This window comes from Notechis scutatus, chromosome Z (genome assembly GCF_049901735.1).
Source record: "Notechis scutatus isolate UNSWTSFEM ecotype Mainland chromosome Z, rNotScu1.2, whole genome shotgun sequence".
NCBI classification, from domain to species: Eukaryota; Metazoa; Chordata; class Lepidosauria; order Squamata; family Elapidae; genus Notechis; species Notechis scutatus.
In genome coordinates this window covers 73456449-73473005 of record NC_142025.1, presented here as the reverse complement: position 1 = coordinate 73473005, position 16557 = coordinate 73456449, and the positions used below count along the sequence as shown (strand labels likewise).

Genomic DNA, 16557 nt, shown 5'->3' with positions numbered 1-16557 from the left:
GGGGTAGAAAGGGGAGGCAAAAAGTAAAAAAAGTAATTCTAATATAAACAAGCTTCTGCCACCAAATATCCAAGGCTCTTTGGTAAATCAGCTCAGAGTTTTCAAGGTCACTTCAATCTTCTTTCTTTCAACTTCAACTCCAGACTCCAACTATCTGTTCACAAATGAGCTCCTGAATAAACAAAGTGCCATGCTCATCTCTATCTTTTCCAATACAAAGCTCAGAGTCCTTGATTGTAACATAAACTAGTGAAAGAAAGAAAAAGAAACAATGTATCCAAGCCTCTGGGTGGCAGTGCTACTTTTTTTTCCTTCACTTTCACTTCCCCTCCTCAATCTACAACCAGGAACTAAAAAATAAATATTTTCCCTTTTTTAAAAAAAAAAGGAGAAAATAAATCTTAAGTCAAGCAGAAGAGTCTTAATCAAAAAAGAATTTTCAAAAGGATTGTTAAAAAAAAGGAGAAAGAAATACAAACAGAAATAAAAAGATTAAAAAGTACCAGTCCAGCTTAAAGTTAAACAACTTTGCCAAGTACAGAATTCCAATAAAAAGGGGAAAAATAAAAAAACTTTCACTTTGACAATTAATCACTGCTAAACTCTTTTCTCTTCACTTTGAAAGGCTGCCTCTCCGCCGCGGCAAAAGGGCTTTTCCTGGATCAACCAGGGACTTTGCAGGTCCCTGGGATCAACAGGACATGCCCTTGTCAATCACTGTCTCTATGGGATGGTTTAGGTCCGTGGGGACCGACTCAGCAGCTGAGATATCGACGGCGATCTTGGAGGATCAAGATCACCCATCGCACCGCCGCGATGCCAGCTCCGCTCTCAGGCAGTTTAATTTTCTGAGTTATCAGATAGACAAGGGTTCCCTTTCTCCATCCTCACATGTTAAGTGAGAGCAGGAGGGCCATTTTACATTTCAGAGGAAACACTCAACACTTCAGTTCGTGGATTCATGCAAGGGGCATCTAATAACAATTAATTTCAGAAGTAGATTTTTTCATTTTCCACATCTGAACTTGAGATAAATTTTGCAATGTATGTTCAGAATATTTTATTACAGATTCTAAAATGAAATTAATCTCCTTTACACCTATCAAAATATATTGCCTGTAACTATACATTACACCCTATAATTCCTTTATTACAAAACTCCTCACCCTGCACAAACACATCCGTACTATCTAAAATAGCCTTACTGTACTGTATATTTTATGATTAACTTATATTTAATTCATTCCATATATCCAACAAGGTCCATTAAAAATATTTCAATCATGGTAATCTTTTCTGCAGTAGGAGAACTTCCATTCTGATTTCTCTCTGGGAAACATTTAGTCTTACTAAAAAAATTTTTTTGAAGTTTTGCTTCAGAAAAAGTTTTGAATTCATTCTGAAACAACAAGTAGGCAAATAACCAGGGATTTAAATAAAATTAACTCCTTGTTAACATCACTAAACATTGAAAGTACAATGGTAAATTAAATAACAGTAATTTGCAACCCAAGAAATAAAAGAAACTATGTTGAGAAAGAATTTTTTCCAAGGAACAGAAAGTATGCTATAACTTCTCATACAAATATTTCTAACTGAATGTTCAGAAAGAGCGCACTCTTCACAGGAAGACATAAAATTCACATAATCAAATTGTAACATAATGTACCAAAGGGAGAAAGTTCTTCCTGACCCATCTGATAATCAGCTTATACTCTGAAGCAGAAAGATTAATAGAACTCCAGCAATGTAAATGTAAATCCAGTTATCTTATATCAATCCTAGAGGACCTCCTTTTATTAACATATGTCACATTGTAATAAAGTTAAGTTAAAGACTTCACCTTTCATATGAATTTTGCTCAGCTACTCATTTGTATTGGCATTCCAACCTCACAGAACTAACAACCATGTATTAGAAAAACAATAAATAGAACTGTTATTTATTTTAATTTTATAATCCAATTTTGAATAGAAGACAAAGTAGCAGGGCAAAAAATATCATATGTTGAATGGGCTAATTATTTGCAAGTAAACACCACATCCACAAAATATGTATCAAACTTTCAATGGAAGCATTCTCCTCTACCAAATGCATATTTCATCATTAGAGGGTAAACAATATAAACATATTCTGATCTACAGGCCCTATGAACTAGCCCATATTTACTTTAATTTGCCACCCAAAACTGAAAATATTTGGACTAAAATTGGTTGTAATTCCTGTTAATTCAAAATGTTACAGTTGACAGCAAGTTCTGAGAAGCCCCTGAGAATATGCCATATGCCCGATCTATCAAGCAGGTCTCCCAATTTGTCACTTTTAAAAATCTGTAGTACATTGTGTCCCAAGCTAAGCTCCATCTGTAACTATTTTATTCCAGCTATTTAGCAGCCACCACTACATCATAGCATTCAGTGGCAATACCCTGCAGCTTCAACAAAGGATGTGCTATATTTCAAATTCCAACTAGGAAAAATGATGCACATCTCTTGGAGCATCTGTGTCTGAATTTAAATGGGAAGTGAAGCAAGATCAGGATTTTTTTTTCTGACAAGTCATTGGCAAATCATGGGTTGTCATCAAACCAAATCCATTTTTGCTCTCTGCCAAAAATACCACCTACATGCCTGATGGCAATTAGTCCTCTGGAGGTGCTAATGAATAAAAACAGCAGACAGTCTTCATAGACCTCAGAAGAATATTCTGGTTCAGACACACCACATAAATGTAAAATCACATCTTCCCCACATCCCATGCTCTCCCTCCCTCCCTCCCTCCCTCCCTCTCCCTCTCCCTCCCTCTCCCTCTCTCTCTCTCTCACACACACACACACAAACACACCACATAAATTATAGATCCATCCAATCACCCAGCCTCCTACTGCTTTTTTCCATACATGACCTGAACACCCACTTGCCTGGTGATGTTGGGGTAAGGGATGTTGACAGTCAAAGATTTTTTTAAATGAATGATTAACTGTTTTTCAATAACACTCTTACTATGTGAACATTAATTTAGATCTACTGTCAACAGCTTACATCATTTTTCACATCAAAAATATGAAACATTTCATAAATTACCAAATTACCTACAAGGCTTTTCTTGAAGAGTTGCTTCCTTATTTAAATGTTTGGTATTGGTTGGTTTGGGTTTGTGTTCTGTACAGTCATTTACATACTCCTAAACGCCACGCGGTGATTGGACAAGACGCACGGCGATCTGATTGGCCGAGCGAGCCACGCTGATTGGTCGCCACGAATCTCCCGCGATTGGAAACTAATCGCGGAGATTCAAAGCAGTGTCATTGGTCATGGCGCCATGGCTAAAGAATAAAAGCCACAGCTTTTCCTTTTCGAGCCAAGCCGATCTCGGAGCAAATAAAGAGCTGAAACTAAGTCACTGGCTCCCGAGTCTTTTCCACGACGGACACGACACTGGCGACGAAGGTTGATCCCAAGCCTAATTCCGAAGACACGTGTCTGGAGGAAACAAGACCGACGAGATGGCCAGCATCGCCCACCAGCGCCTTTCAACCTAAGTACTGAGGATTGGGAATCATACACTGACCGATTCCTGATGTTCCTAAAGTAGCAACCTAAAGGACGAAATGGGCAGAAGAAAAGAGCCGCCTTCCTAACACACTGCGGGCCATGCGGTGTTTAAGATGGCGAAAGCCCTAACGAAACCCGAAGACGTGAAAACGATGGACTGGGCCGATCTCGAGCCTTTACTCCGAAACCACTATGCCTCGGGCGTGCTCCACCCCTCATCAGGCGGCACGACTTCTACCGGCGAGACCAAAGAGCGGGCGAGAGCATCAGCGACTTCGTGGCTGACCTGCAGAACCTCGGGGCATGTGTGGCTTTTACGGACATGGACGAGGCACTCCGAGACCGCGTCATCCTAGGGCTCAGAGATCCGGTCCTGCAAAGCCGACTGATGGCAAAAGGCGACATCGCCCTGCCGACGCCCTCGCAGATGCCACCGCAGCCGAAGCGACCTGGAAATCGGCAGCTCGAATGCGGAGATCCACTGCGACCACCGATGCGGCACGACAATCCGAAACACGCACCGGCAAGCCTCCGGGAGACCACCACCACACACCATGGCGACCTTGACTCTGGTTCCAACACCACGGACGAGGAAGAGGACATCCATCGACTCCAGACGGAACGAGACCGGGCGCGATCGGCAGAGTCGTAAGTCGGGACCCCAATGCGCCTGGGTGCGGAGGTGACCACCGATCGGAGTGCCGATTTTTTGATGCGATATGTCAGCACTGCGATAAAAGAGGCTAAATCACCCGAGTCTGCCGACTTAAGAAAAACTACAGCCCCCGGAGGAGAGAGAACAGCAACCGGAGGCGAGACGGCACCCCCCAGGCCCAGAGACCGCCAAGCCGAAAATCATTGGAGCAGAGACAGACGGGGCCGCCGAAATGGCGAGAATCGGCAGAGAGAGGAAACCCACCAGACGGTTGTCATCGGGCCATTCGGTCCAGCGAAGACGCCCGGAAGGTATATGGGAAGTGAGCATCGAGGGCGAGCCATGCAAGATGGAGGTGGACTCCGGATCCTACCTCTCCATGGTTGCATGGTGGGAAATCGCGCCTGGTGCCCAAAATCCAAAGAAGGGGACTGGAAAGCCAGAAACTAATCCTCAAGGACTACCAGGGGAATCGCATCCCAGTAGTCAGAACAGGACAGTTCGAAATAACTTTCAAGGGGCGAAAAGCAAGGCTACATGCTGACGATCGTGGACCGAGACCGCCCAGCCTTTAGGACTGCAATGGTTCGCGCCACTGGAATCGAAGTGACGGGCATCGATCACATCGGGAGGCCGATTGGGAAGAACAACTCGCAAGGGACTTCCAGGAAGTGTTCGACGGCACCCTAGGCAAGTACCGAGGGCCCCCTATTTCTTTCAGCCTAGACCCCAGCGTTCCCCCAAGACGCCTAAAACCACGGCGGGTACCCTTCGCACTCTGGCCCAAGATCGACGAGCAAATAAACAAGCTCGTCAGTCAAGGGGTTCTCGAACCAATTGACCACGCCAGGTGGGAGACCCCCATAGTCACCCCAGTCAAGCCCAATGGGTCGGTGAGAATCTGCGGGGACTATAAGGCCACCCTCAACTGCGCATAACAACAGAGCGCCTATCCCGTCCCAGTGGTACAGCATCTCCTTCACTCACTGGGGGAGGCAAGGTCTTTGCGAAACTCGACCTGGCACAAGCCTACCAACAACTGCCGGTCGATGCAGAAACCGCCAAGGCGCAAACCATAGTAACCCACCGGGGCTTTCCACTGTAAGAGACTCCAGTTTGGAGTCAGTGTGGCACCAGGAATATTCCAGAGCCTCATGGAGAGACTCCTGCAAGGAATCAAGGGGGTGGTGCCCTATTTCGACGACGTACTGGTGTTGGCAGCCAACCAAAAAGAACTGGAGGGTCGCCTGAGGGAGGTCCTAACGAAATTCAAAAATGCGGGGCTGAAGGTTAAAAAGGAAAATGCCAATTACATGCCGAGAGGGTCGAATTCCTAAGGTACCTGTTAGATCGGCACGGAATTCACCCAACCGAAAAAAAATCAGAGCAATCAAGGAAGCCCCCAGGCCGAAGAATAAAACGGAACTACAGGCATTTCTAGGGCTGCTTAATTTCTATAATGTTTTCCTGCCACAGAAGGCGACCGCGGCGGAGCCTTTGCATAGGCTCTTGGACAAGGCGGCCCCGTGGACTTGGGGGAAAAGCGAGGAGGCCGCCTTCAACAAAACCAAGGACTTACTCACCTTGGATGCTGTCCTCATCCAATACAACGAGACCCTACCGCTAGTTGTCACATGCGACGCATCACCTTTCGGCGTTGGCGCCATCCTCAGCCACACTCTCACCGATGGAAAAGAAGCACCCATCGCCTTTTTCTCAAGGACCCTCACCAAACCGGAAAGAAACTACAGCCAGCTGGACAAGGAGGCTCTGGCTATCGTTGCCGCCGTAAAAAGATTCCACGAATACATCTACGGCCGGACATTCACTATAGTCACCGACCACAAGCCGCTGCTCGAATCCTGGCAGGAAACAGGGCCACCCCGAACATTCTATCTCCAAGAATGACAAGGTGGTCCGAATTCTTGTCCGCCTACAGTTACCGGCTCACACACCGACCCGGTAAGACAATCACCCACGCTGACGCCCTGAGCCGCACGCCGCTACCTGACTTGGACACCGACCCAGCACCCACGACGACCACCCTTAGCATAGAGACTCTGCCCAATCTACCCATAACCGCGTCAGACATTGCCCGCGAAACTAATAAAGACAAACGTCTGGCGCGAGTGTTACATTGGGTAGAGAAGGGGTGGCCCGAAAAAGACGTCGACGAGACATTCAGGACATTCCGGAACCAGCAAACAGAACTGTCATTACAAAAAGGTTGTTTACTTTGGGGGGATAGGGTGGTGATTCCGGAAAAATTACAGGGAAAGGTATTGGAATTGCTGCATGAGGGACACCCAGGCATCGTATGGACTAAAGCCTTGGCCAGAAGCTACACATGGTGGCCAGGGATAGACAAACGGATCGAGGCTTGGGTGGCAGCATGCAACCGATCCCCCTGCCGCCCCAATCCTGGAATGGGAAACCCCCAGGGGACCATGGTCCAGGATTCACATAGATTTTGCCAGACCCACGAAAGGACACACCTTCCTCATTACGGTAGATGCTTACTCCAACTGGTTGGAGGTAAGCAACATGAAAACTACCACCATGGAGGCCGTTACCAAAGAACTCAGCAAGCTGTTCGCAACCCACGGCCTCCCACAGGTCATCGTATCCGACAACGGCCCCAATTTACCTCGCTAGAATTCAAAAATTCCTAGCAGAGCGGGGGATACGACACGCATTAACAGTGCCGGCACATCCGGCGGCGAACGGGAGGGCGGAACGGATGGTTCAATTTACAAAAAAACAATCCAGAAAATAGAAAATGGGGAAATCCAAGAAAAAATAAATAAAATGCTTTTGATACAACACATAACCCCGAACACAACAACAAACAAAAGCCCGGCAAAACTATTAATGGGGAGGAAATTAAGGTCCCCATTAGACAGACTGCACCCCACATACAACCCAGAAAAACCCCAAACTCTCAAGCAAAGACCGAACATTTAAACCAGGCGACACAGTATACACAAGGAACCTTACTGGGACCCACCTTGGATACCAGCAACCGTAACCCAAGTGACAGGTCCCCGCTGCACCATTTACAGACAACCGACGGACGAGCATGGAAACGACATAGCGACCAATTAAGGTCAAGAACAACCACAGGAAACACAACCGACACGCAAACAGACACAGACACATACCCAGAAAAAGAAAGGGACTCCCCCAACACAAACCAAGAGGGGAGGGAAGACCCCAAGAACCAACCCACACCAGAAAGAAACTGGGAATACTCACCAACAAGCAGCCAGCTCGAAGCCTCACCAGGAAGAAGCAGCCAGGCCAGCTCAACCAGCCCAGAAAGACCAGGCGGGAGCAGCAACAACCGCAGCTCAACCAACCTGGGTAGACCGGGAGGGAGCTGCGACGAAAGGCCCGGCTCACCCTTCCAGGCGGTTCCATCGACGAGGCAGAGAGCAACACAGAACCCGACCGAACTGGCCGGGAGCCAAGCACCAACTAACTTGCGCAGATCAAGTAGGCAAGTACGAAGCCCGCCTACTTAAACTTTCTTCCGTCGCTTTTTTGCAATCTTCTTAGGGAACAATGTATCTTAAAAGAGTTGAATTTCCAAGGTATTTAGGTGTTACTTATTATCCTGGTTCAGCCAAAAACTTTCACTTTCTCCTGCTTCCTCCTGCACAGTCTTGTCCAGGTGAAAGTTTCTTTGGGGCGGCCATTGCTGACCGCCGCTCCACCGCTTTTGGAAAAAGGAGTTCAGCCAGCTGAAGAGGGGGGTTGCGATCCCCCCAAACCCCTGCTGGACCTCCTCTATCTTCAGTCACCTCTACGGGGTGACTATTAACCCCCAAATCCAGCTGGATTGGGGGCACGCCAGCAGCGAGCGCAGCAGGAACTGCGCACAATTGTGGATTCCTGCCACCGCCGAAACCTTTCAAACCGGAAGCAGCCAAATGTGGTACAGTTTCCTAACATCAATCATTGTCGTTACTTCGCTAAATCCAATAGTAGTATTATATAATTTCCATCTACACACTTTAAATATAAATATAATCATTCCTTATTCTCATAGATTTTCCTCATCTCTAGCCAACCATAAAATTTCTCCTATGTTTTATAATAATCTGAATCTTCCTTATTTTTTAGTTCTTTTGTTAATTTATCCATATCTGCACACATTGTAATTTTCCTCAATATTACCAATTCATTTGGGATATCTTTATTTTTCCAATTCTGTGCATACACCAACCTTGCTGCAGTTATTACATGGATCATTAGATACAGGTTTTCTTTATCGTATTTCCCAGTGTTAATTCCTAGCAGAAAGAACTCAGGCCTATATTGTATTTTGCTTCCACACATTTCTTCTATCCACTTATGTAGATTTTGCCAGTATTTTTGGGCCTCTTTGCAACTCCACCATAAGTGATAATAAGTTCCTATTTCTTTATTACATTTCCAACATATAGGGGAAAGTTTAGAGTTCATTTTTGCCAATCTTGATGGTGGTATGTGCCATCTATAAAATAATTTATACAAATTTTCTTTGAAGGGTATCGCTAGTATCATTTTTTTGTTTCTATTCCATAGTTTTTGCCAATCATCTAAATTAATGCCATAATCAATTTTTTCATCCATACCACCATCATTTCTTTTGCTTTTTCTTCTTCCAATTTAAATTCCAATAAAACTTGATATATTTTTTTAATCATCTTCTGCTCAGGTCCTAATAAAATTTCATCGAATTTTGTCCTAGTTCTACTAATTCCCCATTCTCTCTTTTAAATATTTTGATTGGAGTTGCAAATAGGCCCACCATTCAACCTCAATTCCCTGATTCTTCAACTCTTGTCTAATTTATAGTTCCCCTTTTTCATTTAATATCTCTTCATAGGTGATGATTTTTCCTTGTCGCAAAAGTTGTGGATGCATCAGTGCCTCCAAAGTTGATAGTCAAATAGGTGTTCCTATATACATTTGCCTTTTTATCTTATACCATGTGTTTAAGAGAGTCTGTCTTACTTTATGCCTTTGCACATAACTATAACCCTTTAAATTCTCCTGCCAAAGGAAGACGTGCCATCCCGACTGTAAGTTGTAGCCTTCTAAAAACAATATTCTTTGGTTTCTATGATTAATCCAATCTTTCACCCAAGTTAATATTGCAGCCCTGTAGTACAACTCCCAGTCGGGTAGGCCAAAGCCTCCTCTTTCAGTAGCATCTTGCAACAATTTTAATTAAACTCTTGGTTTTTTCTTTTGCCATATGAAATTTGTCGTAATTCTATTCAAATTATCAAAAAACTTTTTTTCTAGTTTTATAGGGGCGTTTTGAAAAAGAAATAATAATTTGGGCAGAATATTCATCTTTATTACCACTATCCTTCCCATGAAGAATAGACTTAATTTGTCCCATTTTTCCAAATCTTTAATTATTCGTTTTATTCGTAGGTCATAATTGTCTCTTTTGAGTGTTATATACCTTGCTGAAATTATAATTCCCAAATATTTGACCTTCTCTACAATTTGGATGCCCATTATCATTTCTAATAATTCTTTCTGTTTATTTGTCATATTTTTAGTAATAATTTTTGTTTTATCCTTATTAATCTTTAGCCCCATGACTTCTCCAAATTCTTCTAATTTACCTAGTAATTTTGGTCCCAAAATTTGTGGTTTCTCTAGCATAAAAAGTAAATCATCCGCGAAGGCTTGTGATTTAAATTCTTCATTTTTAATTTTTAGATCTTTAATTTCTATTTCTTTTCTAATTATTCTTGTTAAAACCTCCAGCGACATAATGAAAAGAAATGGCGATAATGGGCATCCCTGCCTAGTTCCTTTTTGGAGTTGAAATTTATCCGTTCTTCATATACTGCCGAAATTACATTTAAGAATTTTTGTCCTAAACCCATGTATTTAATTTGCTGCAAGATGAACTTCCATTTAACATTGTCAAAGGCCTTTTTGGTGTCTAAAAATATTAATGCGACTTGATCACTACTATGATCCTCATAGTATTCTATAATGTCTAGAGTTGTCCTGATATTATTTTTAAGTTGTCTATAGGGAATGAATCCGTTTTGATCTGTAGAGATGAATTCATTTTAAAAAAAAATTGGGTCTTTCTGCAATAATTGACACAAAAATTTTATAATCAACATTAAGTAGAGATATTGGTCTATAGTTTCCAGGGTCGATAGGATCACTTCCATCTTTAGGTATAATTGTTATTCTTGCTTCTTTCCAAGATTTTGGGATTTTAGCTTCTTCTAGAACTTTGTTGAATATTCTCAGCATTTTACTACTTAACGTATCTTGTTGCATTTTATAAAGTTCCACTAGTAGACCATCTGGGCCCGGAGCTTTTTCATTTTTCTGCTTATTCATTGCCCAGTGGACTTCTTCTATTGTTATTTCCTGATTCAGAATTGAAATTCCTATAAGTCCTGCTTTCTTTAAGTGTCCTTTTATTTTTTCCTCTGCTGGATATTCCTCCTCTCTATATAGTTTCTCATAATATTTTAGAATTATCTCTCTTTTTTCTTCCTCTTGGTAGCAAATCTCTCCTTAGTCATTTCTTAATTTAGTAATCCACCTCTTTTCTTTTTGTTTTTTCAATTTATACGCTAACCAACGCCCTGGTTTATTTGCATTCTCAAATTGGTATCGTTTTGCCATTTTTAATTGGTGGGCTAGCTCTTCTTTCTCTATTAAGTTTATTTTATGTTTTTTTTTTTTGTAAATTTTATTTGAGTTTTCACAAAGAAAAAAAAATACAAATAAAACATCTTTTTGAAAGTAGCGTAATCCCAGGTTACATTTCTTCATACAGACACAAATTCAGGTTCATGCTCATTTTTATATTCTATTCCATATCTTATTACTATTTTACATTTTCTGCATAGCTTCTCCCCTCTTTTAATTTTCTCAATTTTATTTTAATTATCTCATCTCAATTCAAATCATTGTATTTATATTTTTTGTCTGTCCTGTTTCAATTATCTATTTATCTTTTCTCATTAAACAAAATTTCTCCTGTAGTTACTGATTGGAGTATGATGCCTTTATATCTTTTAATTTTATCCATTTAACTCTTATTTAGGCTTCAATATATACCCTAAAGTTATAACATTCAATATAGTACATAACTTCCATTCGGATTCTACTTGGTACCTTCTTAAAATACACACTATATTCTTAAAAAAAGAAAAAATTATAAATGTATGTAATTAAAACAACACATTCCATTCCAATTCAATTCTATCATTAATATTAATATTCATTAAAGTCTTAACTTCTTTAACATTACTTTTCAATTAAATATCATACTTCTATGAGAACAATTATAAGCTTTCCATAATTAATTCCCCCCCTTCACTGAAATTTTATAAAACATTAACTAATTAAAATGTTCCCGTTCCTTCCTAATTCAATTTTCTCATTTATTTTATTTCACTTATTTTATTAACAAACATTTCACTAAATTACGCTAACTATTTTATCCCTCATTTTAATCATACATTGTTTCCAATTTTCTAAAGTTATTTCTATTACTAATATAACAATATAATCTTATGTACCATTACAGAATCCCTTTTTCAGTTAGATTCTCACCCATTATCTCTAAATAAGTCCTGTTTCTCTATATCTTGGTCCGGTCCTTTGTAACTTCTTTTCCTTCTTTTCTTCCCTCTCTTCTCTCTCCCCTTTTTACCCCCTTGTCTCTCTACCTCTATTTCTCTCTTCTGTATTCCCTTTTCTGTTGCTTTCCAGTATTATACTTATTTTTTGAATTATTTTTCTTTTCTTTGGTTGTTTTTTTAAGTCTTAAATTCTCCATTCTCTTCCCCCCTTTCCTTTTTCTTCCCCACCTAAAATTACTTGTTCATTAAAGATGGCTTCATCTTTGTCCCAGTCTTCTTGTTTTGCAGACGTTTCTTGTTGTTTCTTGTAGTTTTAAATCTCCATTTCTAAGAATTGAAAAACGAAGCCAAAAGAACCCTTCCCTTCTTGTGCATCTTCTTTGTACTTTTTAAGTTCCATTTTCAATTCATCCAGAAGTGGTGCCATTGTATAAATTTTTAAACAACCACCCGATTAATTTTAGTCATTCAAATGTAATAACCAAGAATTCAAAGATCACCAAATAATCCAAATACACATAAGCTGTTTCTTTTTGCTCTTTTTTTTCACTTTCTCTTCCTGGGGTTACTGTCTAGTTACAAAGTTTCAGTTAAAATATATCTTTTAGAAGTCTTGTTGAAGTTTTACTGTAGATTCTTTTTAATTCCAGGCAGTCTCCTCCCACTTCCAGATCCTGCTCTTATTCTTTTTCTCTCCCTTCCTGCTTATGAAAAAAAAAAAAATTAGTGTCCACAAATCTTTATTATCCCTTTGACATTTTGTTTTATTTTCAGCTTAATTACCTATTGATGTCAAAGCGGATTTTTCCGATTTCTTATTTAAGTCTCTTAATTGTCAGTATAGGGAAGGAGAGAGAAGAAAAAAAAACCTAAACCTTTCCCTTTTCACTTTCCTTCGCTGCTTCCGACTCTTCTTTGGGAGCGATGTTATTTTTTTGTAAGTTTAAATTCCAGGGTACCTTAGTTGTTGCTTTTACTATTTGACCCGGTCAGCCAAAACTTTCACTTCTTATCTTCCTCCTGCACATTCTTTCCCGGTCGAGTTCTTCTTTGTGGTGGCCATTTCTGACCACCGCTGCAATCGCCGGGAAAGGGAGTAATGGCCAGCTGAGGAGGAGAGATGCGGCTCTCCTCAACCCTGCTGGCAGTTTTTCCCCTCTTCACCACCTCTACGAGGTGGCTTAGCCCCGAAACCAGCCGGCTCGGGGCGCTCCAGCGGCGAGCACAGACAGAAACCATGCACGATCGCGGATTTCTGTCTGTCGCCAAAGAGACTTCAAACCGGAAGTCCAAGTTTATTTTATGTTTTAATAGTTCCATTCGTAACTTAAGTTGTTTTTTCTGTGGTGTCTCTTGTAATTTCTTCTCCAGGTCTTTATATTCCTGTTCAAGTATTTTCCTTTGTTGTTTTTTCTTTATTTTTATTTTTTGTCATGTATTTTATTGCTACTCCTCTTATCAATGCTTTACCCATATCCCAATTATTTTCTGGGGAAGTATTTTCCTCTTTATTTTCATCAAAGAAAAATTCCAATTCGTTTTTTAGTGTCATGTTAAATAATTTCTCTTTTAGGGTCGACCTTTGAAGTGTCCATCCTATACTTTGCTTTTGACCCTTCCAGCTAAAACTGATCATACTATGATCTGCCAAGAAATTTGTCTCAATACTAATTTCAGATAATTCTGAATTTAATTTTTTGGTCATCCATGTCATGTCAAGTCTCGACCATGATTGGTGCCGGTTAGAATAGTATGCATATTGTTTTTTCCCCCAGTTTCTTTCTCTCCATGCATCACAAATATTGAAATCCTTCCTCAAATTGAAGAAAATTTTTGGTAATTTCTTTTTTTCTCTAATTTTGTGTTATTTCTTATATAATCTAATAATTTATCAACAACTGCATTAAAATCTCCCATAATTAGCACAGTTGAGAAAGTCCAGAAATATTTCACTAGAAGAGTTCTCCACTCCTCTACTCTTTGTAGAATACCTTATGCCACCAGACTTGAAATTCTAGACCTAGAAAACCTTGAATTACACCATCTTCGGTCTGATCTAAGTATGGTATATAAAATCATACATTGCAATGACTTACCTGTCAATAAATACTTCAGCTTCAACCATAACAATACAAGAGCACACAATAGATACAAACTCAAGGTTAACCACACCAAACTTGATTGCAGGAAATACGACTTCAGCAACAGAGTGGTCAATGTCTGGAATACTCTACCTGACTCTGTGGCTTCTTCCCCAAACCCCAAAAACTTTAACCTTAGACTTTCTACTATTGAACTCACCCCTTTCCTAAGAGGTCTGTAGGGGGCGTGCATAAGCGCACCAACATGCCTACCATCCCTGTCCTATTGTTTCTTTTATTTTTCTTATATGTACCCATTTCATGTATTCATAACTATGTATATACATACACCTATTATATTGTAAGCGATTGACAAATCAAATAAGTAAATAAATAAATAAACAAAATAAATAAATACAAAATTCTTCATATTGCAGCTCTTTAAGTCTATAATACAATTTTTGAAAAAATGATTCCTGTGGGCCATTCGGTGCATATATTAGTACCAATAGAATCTTTCTATTTCCCAATTTAATTTCAACCATCAGAATCCTACCCTCATTATCTTTATAAATTTCCTTAGCAGGAATCCATTCCTTTATATAAAATGCTACTCCTCTTTTCTTTTGTACGTCAAGAGCAGAAATTTTCCCCCCTAATTTTTTATTTTCTAGCAAGTATTTTTGTTTTTTTAAGATATGTAGTTCCTGTAGTGCTATTATATCAACCTTTAATGCCTGTAGATTTTTAAACAATTTTTTCCTTTTTACTAGATTATTTATGCCATTAACATTCAATGATATCAGTTCACACCTATCCAAATTTTTATTGGTTCCATTGTCTAGTGCTCCGTGTAATTCTAATCACCTTAGGTTCTTTATTTTCCTCTGTAGATTCACTTCTTCCATTCCTTCTCTCTTTATTAGTTACTGTATCTCCTTCTGTATTTGTTACTTCCCTTTTCTTTCATTCTCATCCATCTCTCTCCTGTATTGTTTCTTCAGCTTCATCTTCCTTAGTAAGTTGTTGATCAAAGAAGTTTTCTGCTTTTTCAAGGGTATCTAGCCTGAATCTCTTTTCCTGCCATGTTACCATGATACCCTCCAGCACCAGCCACCTAAAATTTACATTAAATTTTATCAATTCTGATGTTAGAAAATGGTATGGCCTCCTTAGATCTCTTACCCTCTTTGGAATTTGCTTTAAGACAGTTAATTGTTTACCCGCACATTCAAGTGGTTCATCTCTTGTCTTGTGTAAAATTTCATCTCGCATGGATTTTTTGACTAGTCTAATATGGACTTCTCTTGGGAGGTTAAACCTCCTTGTATAATTTGTTTGAACTCTATAGAGTTCGTCTATCTCTGTAAATATCTCTTCCTTATCCATCCCTAATATCTTTGCCAGTATGTCAGCCATGACCTCTAATAAATTTTCTCCTTTTTCCTCCTTCACATTTTGAAATCTTAGGTAATGGGCTGGCTTTTCTACTTCCAAAATGATTACTGTTGCCTCTAATTCCTTATTAGCTTTTTCTAGTTTATCCATTAAGTCAACTACCCTTTTTTCTTCTTTACCCATCTTTGTCTCAATTTCTACATTTTTTTCTTGATTTTTCCTGACCTCTTGTTGAAAAGCTTCAAATTTTTCATCTATCTTTTTTATCTTTTCCTTTAATTCTGATTTCACCGCCCCCATCTCATTCTTCATATCCTCATGATTTTTAAGCATCATCTCTTGCATATTCATCATTAAACTTTGTAGGTCTTTTATAGAGTTTGATCTTTCATTTGGAAGCATTTCATCAATGGCCCTCTGTGTGGAAGGGCTTGCCATAGCTGTTGTAGTCATTGTTTGTGTGGGTATTTTCCTAACAGTATCAATCCTAGATACATTTGAGGTGCTTGACATATTAAACAATCTTGTCACTATGTTATTTTCAATCCACCACTCCTACTTTTTCTCCCTCTTCCCCAATTCCTCCACCTCCCCCACACTTCCTCCTCCCCCTCTCTCCCTCTTATTTCTTTCCCCTTAATAGCACAGATTCAGTATAATGCTCCTGTTATCCTCTTCCAGAAATCAATTTCTTTAATACTCTGTAGCAACCTTAAATTATCAGTTCTCTCTACTCAATTTCTTTTAGATCTATAATACGTTTATATTAATAGTAATACTATAATATCTTAATTAATCATTATTATAAATCTATTAAATAATTACTTTCAAAAGTTCTATATAATATATACTTTATAACAATAATACTTTGTAATAATATTAAACCCCTATTAGAAAGTCTATTAACAAATATTTAAGTATATCAGTTTTTCAAATCTCTTATATCACTTAACATTTTTTAAGGTATATCAGTATATTATCATCAAAGAAAAAAGAAAGAAAAAGAAAACAAAAACAGGGAAGGGAAGAGGGAAAGGGAAGGAGACAGAGATAGAAAAGGGGGAATGACTAAAAACTTCAATTTCAATTATGTGATTATTAAGGAAGGCACCAGTAAGGTTTATCACTCTGAGTCCTTTCCTAAAATATCTTCACACTGTAACAAAAAGAGAGACGGGGGAAAAAAAAGATCCAGTACTCTAACAGCCACCGTTCTCTCCTCTTTAACTTTGTTCAAAGAGTTA

At 39.6% G+C, this 16557-nt stretch overlaps 1 protein-coding gene across 1 annotated transcript; it reads right to left on the bottom strand.

The window, feature by feature from the left end:
• Positions 1-14887: 14887 nt before the first annotated feature.
• LOC148128931 (uncharacterized) lies at positions 14888-15766 on the bottom strand. Its single transcript, XM_087945889.1, has one exon. The coding sequence runs from the start codon at positions 15764-15766 to the stop codon at positions 14888-14890; it is 879 nt and encodes a 292-aa protein (XP_087802015.1).
• Positions 15767-16557: the final 791 nt, after the last annotated feature.